Below are 12769 nucleotides of genomic sequence, written 5' to 3' on the forward strand. Positions count from 1 at the left end.
ATTATTGTTTATAGGATAAGCTCCTGTTTAGTGCCATAACAGCTCAGGTAAGTACATCAGTGCTAGTTTTTGAGTAAGTAGTAGTACTAAAAGGTTGTTACAAGGTTGATTAGCCAATTCACGTTGTCTGGTAGTCGGTTTAGGCCCGGTGCTGGGTGGGTGTTAATACTTACGTTTGCAGACGCTATCCGAGCAGTATGTGTTGGTCGGACAGTCGCCGGTGACCTGACAGGGAGAGGGCAGCGGCTTACAGCCGGCCACCCGGTCGGCGGGTTGGCCATCGTAGCCGCTGCGGCATGCACACTGCGCCACATGGCCCTTCGGAACACATTCCGCATTGGGGCCACATTGCAGCTGGGCACAAACATCGCGGCACTTGGCCACCCCATTGGTTTTGGTGCATGCGGCATGCGGGGGACAGTCCTCGTTGGTCTCGCACTCAACGGAGCTGCGACAGCCCTCATTGTACGGATCACCAACGAGTCCCGGGGGACAGGTGCACTTATACGACCCCCTCGCGTTTCGGCAACGGGCTCCGGGTCCGCACGGAGCATCCCGGCAAAAGTCTATAACATCGCAACGAACCCGCGGATCTCCCGAAAATCCTGGCTGGCAGTGGCAAACCTGCTGGTGGTGTTCTGTGGTGCAGAGGGCATTCTCTCCGCACGGCTGTCCAATGAGGCAGGCAATTTTGCACATGTGGTTATCGCAGCTCTTGTCATTAGAGCAGTCATCGTCGGTAGTGCACTCGATCTTGCGGCATCCTGACTTGGCGTCCCCAAAGAATCCCTCCTTGCAGAGGCAATCGGGAGCATGGGAACGGGCAACGCATTCCGCATTCCTACCACAGGCAGCGCGACCAAGACACACGGATTCACACTTTGCACGCCCGTAGGCATCACTCAGACAGGTTTCGTCTTCGCCACACTCGCTATCGGATCGGCACTCCAGCTCCTTGGTGCAAATGTTATTCGAACAGAACTGGAACTGGGGACAGGTTGAGTTTGACTTGCAGGTTCCCTGACAGACGCCCTGCAAACACAACTGTTCCGAAATACAATCGCGGTTTGTGCTGCACAGCGGACTGCAAATTCCGTGGGAGCATATGCTTCCCTGGGCACATTGTCCGTCCTGCTGGCAATATTGCAGCTGCACACAGCCCAATTTGGCATCTCCGGTGCTGCCCGCTTCGCAGGAGCAGACTCCGATGTGATTCTGCACCGAGCAACGAGCCAAAGCTCCACAGGCATTGGGCAGCGAACAGGGATCTATGCACTTCGAGTCCAAGCATGCTTTCTCCCCGGAGCAATCGTCATTGTCCGCGCACTCAATGTGCACGCACTCGATGGTGGGATCTCCACGGGAATTCTGAGGACAAGTGCAAATGGCTTGATGGGACTGCGCCTGGCAGTTGGCATTCAATCCACAAGCATTCTGCCGCTCGCAAGGACTACGGCATCGGGAGTTTTGGCAACTAGCTGAGGCAGGACAGTCCGCATCACTCAAACACTCATTGGGATCCCGACAACCGGCCTGCAGGGGATCTCCGATCAATCCCTCCGGGCACTGGCAAGTGTAGGTTCCTGGAAGGTTGTTGCAAAAAGCTGTGCTGTGGCATGGCTGCGATAGACACTCGTTGATGTCCTCACATACTCCGTTTACCAATTGATAACCTTCGTGACAGGCACATGTCGCCTTGTGATCCTTCACCTGGCAACTGCCCTTTCCGCAACTAGTTAGGTCACATGGTTTAATGCATCGATTGGTTTCCGCATCGCAGGCACGATCTTCTACACAATCGACATGGTCGATGCACTCCACCTTAAAGCATCCGACTCCAGTGTCGTTGGGGTCTCCCAAGAATCCAGCTGGACAGCTGCATAGAGCTTCGTGTCCTTCCGACTGGCAATTGGCATTAATGCCGCAAACAGTATGTAAGCAAGGATCCGTGCACATTCCATGTATACAGGCCAGATTATTGGCACAATCGTCTGGTTTGTGGCATTGCCTGGGCTGCGAGCAACCCGGTTGGGAGTACCCATCGCCGACTGTTCCTTCGGGACATACACAACGATAGGTTCCCGGAAGGTTCTCGCATCGAGCACTGGCATGGCAGGGCTGTTCAGTGCACTCATCAATATCCGAGCATCCAAAGGGTGTGCCTATAAATCCGGTGGCGCACTTGCACTTTCCGGTCAGGCACAATTCGGTGGGTGGACAATCGGCATCTGAATCACATCCTGGCTGGCACGTCCTGTCCGAATTACAGATTTCTCCGGCCAAACAGTTGTTGCTGGTATAGCACACCTTGCGGCAGACTTGTTGATAGCAACGTTCTCCAACTGCACAGGAAGCGGTTTTGGTACAGGGAAGATTACATTGATTTCCAATGCACATGTGTCCGCTGGGACACTGATTACTGGCTAAGCAGGGAGCTGGAACTCGAACACATCCCTGTTCCGGAGTGGGGTTGCCCTCGAAACCTTCCGGACAGCTGCACTGGCTATGGTGCTGATCAATGCTGCACAGGGCATTTGGACCACAGCTGTTGGCAGACTGGCAAGGATTCAGGCACTTGTTCTCAATGCAAGACTGATCCTGCTTGCACTCCTTGTTGCTGCGACAGCCGATGGTGCAGTGGCCCTCAACACAGGCCAGTCCACTGGCGCATTGACTGTGATCCAGACAGGCGACCACACAGACGTTCTTCAAGCAGCTCTCGCCATCGGAGCAATCTTGGCTGTTCCTGCAAGCAATACGGCATTGTCCATTGTAGCATAGAGCTCCTCCGCAGTCGACATCTGTGAGGCACTTAGATATGGTCCGGGCACATCCATCCTTGGCGGTATCAGAGATAGGCTGGAATCGCAGGGGACAACTGCAGACGGGTTTCCTATTGACCACCTTGCACTCAGCATTCGATCCGCAAGCGTTGGCGCAGGGATTCTGGCACATTCCGCCGGCGCAGATGGTGTTAGCTGGGCAGTCGGCGTCTCCATTCGGGCACTGACCATCTGGACGACAGCCACCCGACTTTGGGTCGCCGACAAAAAGCGGCGGACACTTGCAGACAGGTCCTTCCGGAGTGACTTCGCAAATGGCGGAGGGGTGGCAAGTTCCAGCGGCACAACCGCCCTGCTTGGTGCAGGCCACTTCCGGTAACGGATCTCCCTTAAATCCAGGCGGGCACTGGCAGACAGCTCTATGATCCTCAGCCAAGCAAATGGCATTGTCACCGCAGGACTCCTCGTCGCACACATCGAAGCATGTATGTGTCATCCTGTTGCACATCTGGCTGGGTGGACAGTCGTGGTTGTAAACACAAGGAACACTCTGGCAGCCATTAAATGGATCGTATGGATCACCGGCGAAAGGACCAGGTGGACACTGACACTGCGCCTGATGATTGTTGGTGACACAAACGGCACGGGGTCCACACTTCACCGTATCACACGCTGGACGACATCCAAGCGTTTGGGTAGATTCATCCTTAATACAGGCCTCGGACTCCTGGCACTCGGCGTGGTTTCTGCAGTGATGTTTCTGGGCCGGTTGGCAGCCATTCCTGTCGTTGGGGTTACCCACGAAACCGTTCAGACAATCACAGCGTCCCTGGTGCTGACGGGCTAGGCAAACCGAGTTGGCTGGGCACGTGAAGGCATCGCAGATGGCGACGCACTTAAGGACTCCCAAGACATCCGGTCGACAGGCAGATGCATCTGGGCAATTGGCGTCACTGGTGCAGTCTGGCAGTGAAGGCTTTTCGCAGGAAGAGACCACTGGGTTCCAGACATAGCTCTCGGCGCAATTGCAAATCGCATGCCCAGCTGGGTTAATCTTGCACAGCTCGTTGGGTCCGCAGACGACATTGGAGCACAGGTTAATGCACTCCTTGATGCCGTTAACGCTGGCTTGACAACCATATCCTCGATTACAGTCCTGATCCGATTTACATTTATCCTTTTCCTCGGGAACTGTTCTTTCCGGCTGGCAACCCACCTGTAGGTTGCTTGGATTTCCGAAGTATCCGTCAGAGCATATACATGAAGATCGATGATCCTCGGACACGCACAGAGCATTGGGTCCACACTGAATCTTGGAGCACGCGTCCACACATTTGCGCAGACCCTTGCCTAACTGGAAGCAGATCTCAGAGTGCAGGCAGTCGGCATCATTGCCACACTGACCGCGAACGCTGCAACCCTGCACTTGGTCGTGGGGATCTCCAATGTAGCCCATGGGGCAGATGCAATTTCCGGCATCGCAGATGGCTCTTGGACCACACGAAGCCTGGGAGCATAGGTTCTTGCATTGTCCTTTCTGGCAACTGTAGCCATCGGGACACTCCACTCGGTCATTGCACTGGCACTTATTCGCATCTTGGCAGAACTTGCTCTCGATGGGTTGACAACTGCTGTAGGGATTTCCGGCATGTCCAGACAGACACAAGCACTCGAATCCTCCTGCTCTATTCAAACAGGCGGCATTTAGACCACAAGGTTTGTTGGCACACTCATCCACATCCTGGCAGCCAATGTAGGGATTACCACTGAAGCCCTGTGGACAAACACAGGAGATGTGGTTGCCCACAGCACGGCACTCGGCATTGGGTCCACAGCTATTCGGCTGGCATACGTTCTTGCTCTGCGCTCCACAGCCTTCATAGGGATTACCAAAGGTTCCTGGGTTACAGGCACATCGGCTCTGACCCAATCCGTACTCGCAGTGTGCGTTCTCTCCACATCCTGGAGAGCACTTGGCCTGCTCGATGGGCGGCATACAGATCAAGTCGGGATTACCCACAAAGTTTGGCTCACAGATGCACTTTCCATTGTTTCTATCGCAGGTGGCTCCAATACCACAGACCACACCCTCGCAGCGCTCCTTGCATCTTCCATTGATGCAGATCTGCCGCTCGCCACAAGGTCTGGCGGCTGAGCACTGATCCGTGCTGCAGCTGCCGCCAGGGAAGGGATTGCCGAGCTGTCCTTGCGGGCACTTACAGGTGGGTCCCTCGCTGGTTGGAATGCAGAGAGCTCCATCGCCGCAGATCACGTCCTGGCACTGCGACACGCAGTCTCCATCGCCATTTTTGACGTATCCCACACGGCAACGACACCAGCCAGCATGCTGCTCCGTCTCACAGTAGGCATTCGATCCACACAGAAGACTGCTGCATGGGCTGACGCAGCTACCTTCCAAGCAGGCTAGATTACTGGCGCAATCATCGTTGCTCAGACACTTGCTCTTCGGTGTGCCGCTCTCGAAGATGCAGCCACTCTTGTACGGATCTCCTGTATAATCCTTGGGGCACACGCACTGGTAGCCGCCCTTCTTGTTCACACAGTAGGCTCCATAGGCACAAGGGAGATGGGAGCACTCGTCTTCATCGGTGCATCCCAGCAGTGGATCTCCCTTGAATCCAGCCTCGCACATACATTGTGGAGGATCTGAGGGCGTACACTTGGCATTGATGCCACACGGGAAGCGTTCGCAAGGACTCTTGCACTTGTTGTTGTCCTGCGGATCCAGGAAATAGGGAGGTGGGCAAACACACTCTCCTGGCTGGATGCATTTTTCGTTGCTAGCGCACTCCCTGTCGGCAGCGCATTTCCTTTGTGCGAGGGCACATAGTCCGTTGTAGGCATCTCCCTGGTAACCCTCGGGACAGTGGCAACTATAGCTTCCTGGCTTGTTTACGCACTGAGCTCCAAAGGCACACAATTGAGCGCCTCGTTCTTCGCACTCGTCGATATCTACACAGCTTCCATCCGGTTGGGTTTGGTAGCCCTTGGGACAGGCACAGTAACTAACACCTCCAGCTATGGAGATGCACTCAGCTCCGCTGGGACAGGCCTGTCCACTGGAGCATCCTGACAGAACACAACTATTTCCAACCAGCTTGTACGGCGACTGACACTGGCACTCCGGCGTATTGCAGATCTCGCACATGATGAAGGGATTTCCGTTATGACCCTGTGGGCAACGGCACTCGTAGCTACCAGGCAAATTCTTACAGAGAGCATTTAGTCCACAAGCGGGTTTTCCCCTTTGCACCGAGCACTCATCCACATCCTGGCACTGGCCGTTCTCGGGATTTCGCTCATAACCCTGTCGACAAATGCACACGCTGTTGCCCGTGTATGAGTCTTGAACGCACGACTCACCAGTCGCGCAAGGATTGGCATCAGAACAGCCCACCGTCTTTGAGGTAATGCATCCCTCGCGGTATGGATCTCCACTGGATCCACCCGGACACTGGCAAAGATAGCCTCCGGCTGTATTCGAACAGATTGCCTTCTCTGCGCAGGGATTTGCGCGACATTCATCAATGTCGTTGCAGCCGCCTGCAAGGGCAGAGTTTCCTGTGTATCCTGGAGCACACATGCACTGAGCCTGTCCATTGGCCAGCATGCACTGGGCATGTGCTCCACAATTGAGGGCTTCGCAGGGATGACGGCAGTCATTGCCAATATTTGGTTCGGGACACAGGCAGCGCTTTGTAGCATCACAGATGGAGTTACCCGGGCAGTCTTCATTAGCGGAGCAGCTGACAATGGGAACACATCTCACACTAGGATCCGGATCGGCAATGGTGTTCACGGGGCAGCGACAGGTGTATCCACCACCTGGTACGTTCACACATTCAGCACCAGCTCCACACTTGCTGGCTCCTGTTCGGCACTCATCGACATCGACGCATTTGGCGTGCGGATCTCCCGAGAATCCAGGTGGGCAGGCACACGTAAATCCTCCAGCACTGTTTGTACACGTGGCATTCTGACCACAGCTTCCGAAAGGTCCATGCATCGCATCGCACTCATCAATGTCCACACATCCAGCAGCGACATCGCTCGGATTGTAGGTCCATCCATCCTCGCACACGCAGTAGGCTTCATTCTGATCCGGTTTGCAGTAAGCATGGGCTCCACATCGCACATCCTCGCAAGGCTGCTTGCAGGCCATTCTTGGCGGACTGCCCACATATCCCGCCTCGCATTCACAGCCGTACGATCCGGGCGTATTCAGGCACTGGGCATGGGGACCACACACCTCGGCATGGGTGCGACACTCATCGATGTCCACACAACTGGATCCGATGGGTTCGAAGCCATCCAAGCAGAAGCACTGATTCTCAATGCACTCCGCATTATTGGTACAATCGAAGTTACTGCTGCACAGTATATTGACATCCACCTGTTCGCAGGCCACCTTGGGATCGGGTTTGCCATCATATCCCTGCGGGCACTTGCAATTGTAGCCAGGAACAGTATTTTCGCATACCGCATGCTGTCCACAGGGCTTATCCAACGCGGTACACTCATCGATATCCACACAACCACGGAACGGATCACCGGTATAGTCCGGGTTACAGGTGCACACGAAGCTGCCAACGGTGTCCGTGCAGATCGCATTCTCCCCACACGGATTATCCTGACACTCGTTGATGTCTACGCGATTTCCAGTTGGTGCAGGGACAGGGGTGTTGGTTGATTGGAGAAGGGGCGCGCGTGTTCGTTTGCGGGTTTTGGGGTGAGTTAAATATATTATAATTAATTTAATTAGTATGCAAAACAATACAGAATCGGATGATAGGCGAGGGAGCACAGCGTGAAGTGGGGGAGCGGGATCGGGCGGGGTACACAGATATAGAGAAGAGTACGGGAAGATGGGACTACGGGAACACAAAAGGAAGCTGTCTGAAAAGCATGCATCTGCCGGGAAAGCAAATAAGCCAAGCTAGAAGCTTGCAAAACAGCTAGGTGTTGGAAAGCAGGGGAGGAAGCAAGAAACAAGGCTGGCAAAAGTACTCTAAGAAACTTGGGGATTTGCCAGCTTTGTGAACTACTAAAATGCATGGGCTCTATAAACAGCAGGTTTTATAAAAACATCTAAAATCAGATCAAAAGTTATTCTACTTTCTTCAAATTTTAAAAATAAATATAATTTACATAACACATGTAACATTTTATATAATATGTTTAATGGCTTCCTACTTTTTTTCTAAATTCTTTTCTTTCAAAGCATTGTTTATAGAACCCAGGCAAAGGCAAAAAGCAGGCAGGATACTAACTCTCGCAGTGCAAATAGCCTTGTCCTTGGAATCCGCTGGGACATAGGCAGCGGTATGAGCCAGGGAAGTTAATGCACTTGGCATTGGTGCCGCACTTGGCCACTCCGTCCGGCTGATTGCACTCATCGATGTCCAGGCAGGCCAGACCGGCGCCCGAGGTCCTTTCATAGGGCACCACGTCCGTCGCCCCCGGCCCGTAGCCCAATTGTTGGGTGTTCTGCAGCTGGGGCAACTGATCCGCGTGCGGATCGTGCTCCAGGACAAAGCCGGAGGGACAGCGGCACTGGAAGCTACCGCCCAGGTTCACGCATTCAGCACCCAAACCGCATGGATTGTTAGTGGCGCATTCATCGACATCTGCCGGCGTTAGGCATTAATTGTTGTATTAATGTTGCATGTTGCGGTGCATTAATGTACGATTATAGTAATAATAATGTGTGTGTAGGTGTTTGTTCGTATGTTGAAGGTGCCGCCAATTCAATTTAAAAAAAAAACAAAAGTGCAAAAAACAACCAAAATGGAACAATGAGCTAATTTTATTTCCATACTGTATAGCTATACTCTACTTACCCTCGCAGCCGTGCATGGGATCACCACTGTAGCCGTCCGGACACAAGCAGCGGAAGCTGCCGTCCGTGTTCAAACAATCCGCGTTCCGGCCGCAGGGCGTCCGTGCGCACTCATCCTGGTCCACGCAACCGGACTCCGAGCGTCCATCGCCGTCGTATCCCGGCGGGCAGTCGCAGCGATAACTGCCCTCGAGATTCGTACATATGGCACCGGGTCCGCAGACATTCGGGTACGAGCACTCGTCCACATCCTGGCAACCCTCCCGATACGGATTGTTGCCCACATAGCCCTCCGGGCAGGAGCATGTATAATTGCCCGGCGTGTTGGTGCACAGGGCGTTGGGCCCGCAGTTCTCCGGATTGCGGCACTCGTCCACATCCGTGCACAGAACCTCGCCGTCACCCTCGTATCCATCCTTGCACTTGCAGAGGAAGTGCGCCGGCAGGTTGCAGCACTCGGCGTTCTCCACGCATCGCGCTGCTATCGCGGGATCTTGGCATTCGTCAATGTCTATGGGGGAGAGGGAGCGGGGAGCGGAGCTTTGATTAATCGAATGTGCAACGCAACAAATGACAAGTAATTAAAATCCGAACGCAGGCCGTTTATCTCCACCTTCAAGAATACACTGAAGGGATAGTCTACTCACTTGGGGTTTTAAAATGGAACGGCTATCGAAGGAACTTCTAGTCTTAAGCAATCTAGTTTTTAAACCTTAAAAATCTTACAAATACGTAGTTAAATGTCTATGATCCATGCATTTCAATGATTCTAAATTTCAAAGTTTTGGAAAATATTTTAGAGTTCATTTGCAGTGTAGTTACCCCCCACCGACAGTCCGACAGACTGCAATCTCGGCCTCATTCTAGTGCTCTACGCATTTTGCCGCTTCAATGCGCTTTGCTCGCTTTGCAGCCGCACTTGGAGTTGGATTTGCTGCTGTGGCTGGAACTCCAGTGGATGCATCCGAGATTTGCATGTTACGCATGACATTTCAGTGTCGTTTCAGCGGCGTGGCAGCCACTGGTTGCAATGTCACAGCACAGGATGCACCAGTTGCATACGCTTTGCATGCCAATTGGCTGTGTGGTCAATGTTAATAGGACGGGCCATTTTCGTTTGGAATGTTCAAGCCGTATACATCTCTAGTTTGGGGAATTCTTAAATTCTTTCCTTTCTTTTATACTCTATCTTTACCTAGAGTATATACAAATTTTAAAAAAGAGATGGCAACTAATAAGGTTTAAGCCATGTCAAAGTAGTAATACAATATCTGTTTCCTCTTATGGTAATAATATTCCTATAGAATAATCTAACCTTTTTGAATAAGTAGCCATATCGACATTAAGTTTAATACATTCACAAGAATTCTCGAATGGCATAAACCGGCAGTCGGCAACCCATCTAACCTTTCAGCTAAGCCCAGCTCAGTGGCATTCCCTGGTTCTGGATCCGCATCCAAAGCTCAAGTCAGACGGAAGACTGGCTTAGGATGAGCTGGTGATTAAAACTTTCTGCTCCAATAGCGCGCAGCGCATTGAGAATTCAATATCGCAGACGGTCGTAGCCAATGGAGCGGCAATTCGGCTGGATGGGATAGTAGGATGGTAGAATAGTAGGGAAGGTACACAATCAGAGGGAAGGCGGAATCATGGGCATGGGCAGCCGCTCCATCGCAATCTGGGCCCATTAATCATTGGGCCGGCGAACAGGCAAAAGTTGTACATTTATAGCTAATATGACATAAGTACAAAAGTTGGCAAAAGCCAAAGACAAGGATCCTAGAGTGGGGGACAAAGGGAGAAAAAGGGCGAGCGAGTGCCTTATAATTACAAGCAGAACGAGTCTGCCGTTCAGTTATAATTACTAGTTTTTAGCTTATAAATTAAGAGGATCATCACTCGGTTGCGGCGGGGCCGAAACTGGTATTTGCTCTTAACAACCGACTGATATGACAGCATTCCATGTTTGCCCGACATCACAGCGCTGTGTGTTGCAATTGCAAACTCTGATTACTCAATGTCATCATCCTCGTCGACTCGACGTGGTCCCATGCCACTCTTGGTCTCATCCAAATGGCAGTCCAAACCAGGAGTTCTCTTCCAGAAGCAGGAAGCATTCTGTGTTCCTCTAAGTTTCAATGTCAGTTTAATTACTTTATGCAATCCGACTGCAAGACGACAGCAGGCCAGGGATCTCGCATCCAGCCATCGGGCCATTGACCAAAGGCTGTCTAATGAACTTAGCACGCCCATTGCATCTCCTGCCAGGAATGATATTCTCACAGCCCGTTAAACCTTGAATCTCGACTGCGATGTGTGGATCTAATTTTGCCTCCACTCAGATTAAATTTTTTTTTAGCTTTTGCAAAATAGAATCAGTTTTTTGGCAAAGCTCTTTTTTCAGTAGATGTTCTAGCCATCGGATTTGACCGCTTTAAAAGCAATCAAATATGCGTGACTCGATGTGATTAAGCCGAATGATTGCCTGAAATGATGCTGACATAATTCTCGTTGGCTGCCTTAAGCAGGGTCGACTTCTTGGGTTTCCTGTTCGTCTCTAACTGCTAACCATAATCGTAAGAGCGAGACTTGCTTCAAGTTCCAAGTGGCATTTTAAAAGGCGGTGATCTGGTCATTAAAACCACACTCACGCACGAATGCAGAATAAGGGAAATGCTTAGAACATTATTATATCTATCTATTTCTTTGCATTTGACTGGATAGAAACTTCTTACTTAATTTCAGTTTCGCCTGATGTTTTCCATACTTCCTGTCTGCAGAAACATGATATATAACTCAGTGGTGATTTGAATAATACTCAACTGTGTGTTGGCCAATCAAAGTGCAGCTCTGCTCCAATTAAAAATAATTATCAATCAGACACAAAGCTAAACCTAATCTCTATACATGGGCAGCAGTCTGGTCTGGTTGGCGTCTATCTAATAAATTGTGTAATTGTGCCACTAATTAGCATTTGCTGCATTTGTTGCATTTGTGTGCAAAACATTTTGAATTATGACATTCGTGCCATATAGAAGAGATAAAATTTACGAGCGGACATGACTTTCATGCTCCACTGCCAGGCAAAGTTGACGAGCAGCCCGAATAAACAAATAAACAACTAAGTGGGACCAACAGTTGAACTTGAACTCGAGCAAAAACCAACACAATAAACGCAAACCAGCATAGATAGTTATAAAGAAAACGCAAATTAGTTAACAATTTGTTACGCAATTATGCGCCAAAGTTTTTCCGTGCCACTAAGTATACTCTAAGATCAAGGTCGGCCCGCAAGTGAAGTCACCCGGATCCGGATCCAGATCACTGGTAAATCCGAAATCCAAAGCCATGGGTGGCTTTTACTCCAGGGAGCCGCCCCTCATTTGTGCGTAAATGTGGCAACACACGCGCGTATAATTAGGCGTGTCAATGCCGACGCTTAAAGCCATTTTCATGCCTTATCAGCGCCGGCTTCGACATGAGAATTAATTGCTGCCATTTTGATATGCAAAAAGTGCAAAGTACCTGGCGAAACAAAAAAAAGTGCACTACAAAGAGGCCTAAAATAGGGAGCCACATGGAAAAAAACAACAACCAAGGAACAAATCAACTGTAAAGGCCGATTTTGGGATTACTCTAAAAACTATTTTAAGTTACCGATATAAAATCTACGTCATATTAAATCGAAATGATCGTTATTAAGATATCTAACTTCAACTAGAGGATTATGTGTCATGGTCAAGAGTATAAAGCTCATTCTTGTTGAAATCCTAATACCCTCCTTGAAGGGTATTAAAAAAACGGAACGAAAAACTGGCAACGCTTATCAACTGCCGCTGATCTCCAACTGGTGCGTCGCCCGACCCAAGTCGGCAGATTGAAGTTGGTGTCGGTTTTTGGCTTTGGTTTCGGCCTGGCAGTGGCAGCGGGACAAGGAGGCGGCAATGGAGATGGAGCTGTTGTCGGAGCTGCAGCTGGAGATGGAGATGGAGGCAGTGCCGTTTGGGGCTTTTGAGGACAGGCGGCATTAAGCGCCGACAACGCTACCGCCTCGTATACCAAACACCGAGCTGAGACTGTGACGGCGTTGCTACGTGGGCACAATCTATTTTATCCGTTTTAATGA

General features: G+C 51.0%; 1 protein-coding gene across 25 annotated transcripts in view; it reads right to left on the reverse strand.

Annotated features, from left to right (window-relative positions):
- LOC6526840 overlaps window positions 1-12769 on the reverse strand; it is a 111287-nt gene that overhangs the window by 73120 nt on the left and 25398 nt on the right. For 22 of the 25 annotated variants that reach the window (XM_039371141.2, XM_039371136.2, XM_039371154.2 and 19 more), the window contains exons 6-8: window positions 8645-9154; window positions 8075-8431; window positions 174-7451 (exon numbers count right to left, since the gene is read on the reverse strand). In XM_039371141.2, the coding sequence (XP_039227075.1) occupies window positions 174-7451; window positions 8075-8431; window positions 8645-9154 (8145 nt within the window). The remainder of the gene's footprint in view (window positions 1-173; window positions 7452-8074; window positions 8432-8644; window positions 9155-12769) is intronic. The other 3 variants (XM_039371158.1, XM_039371148.2, XM_039371153.1) reach the window with 2 other exon arrangements.

The sequence above is a fragment of the Drosophila yakuba genome, chromosome 2L, assembly GCF_016746365.2.
Source record: "Drosophila yakuba strain Tai18E2 chromosome 2L, Prin_Dyak_Tai18E2_2.1, whole genome shotgun sequence".
In the NCBI taxonomy this organism is placed as follows: Eukaryota; Metazoa; Arthropoda; class Insecta; order Diptera; family Drosophilidae; genus Drosophila; species Drosophila yakuba.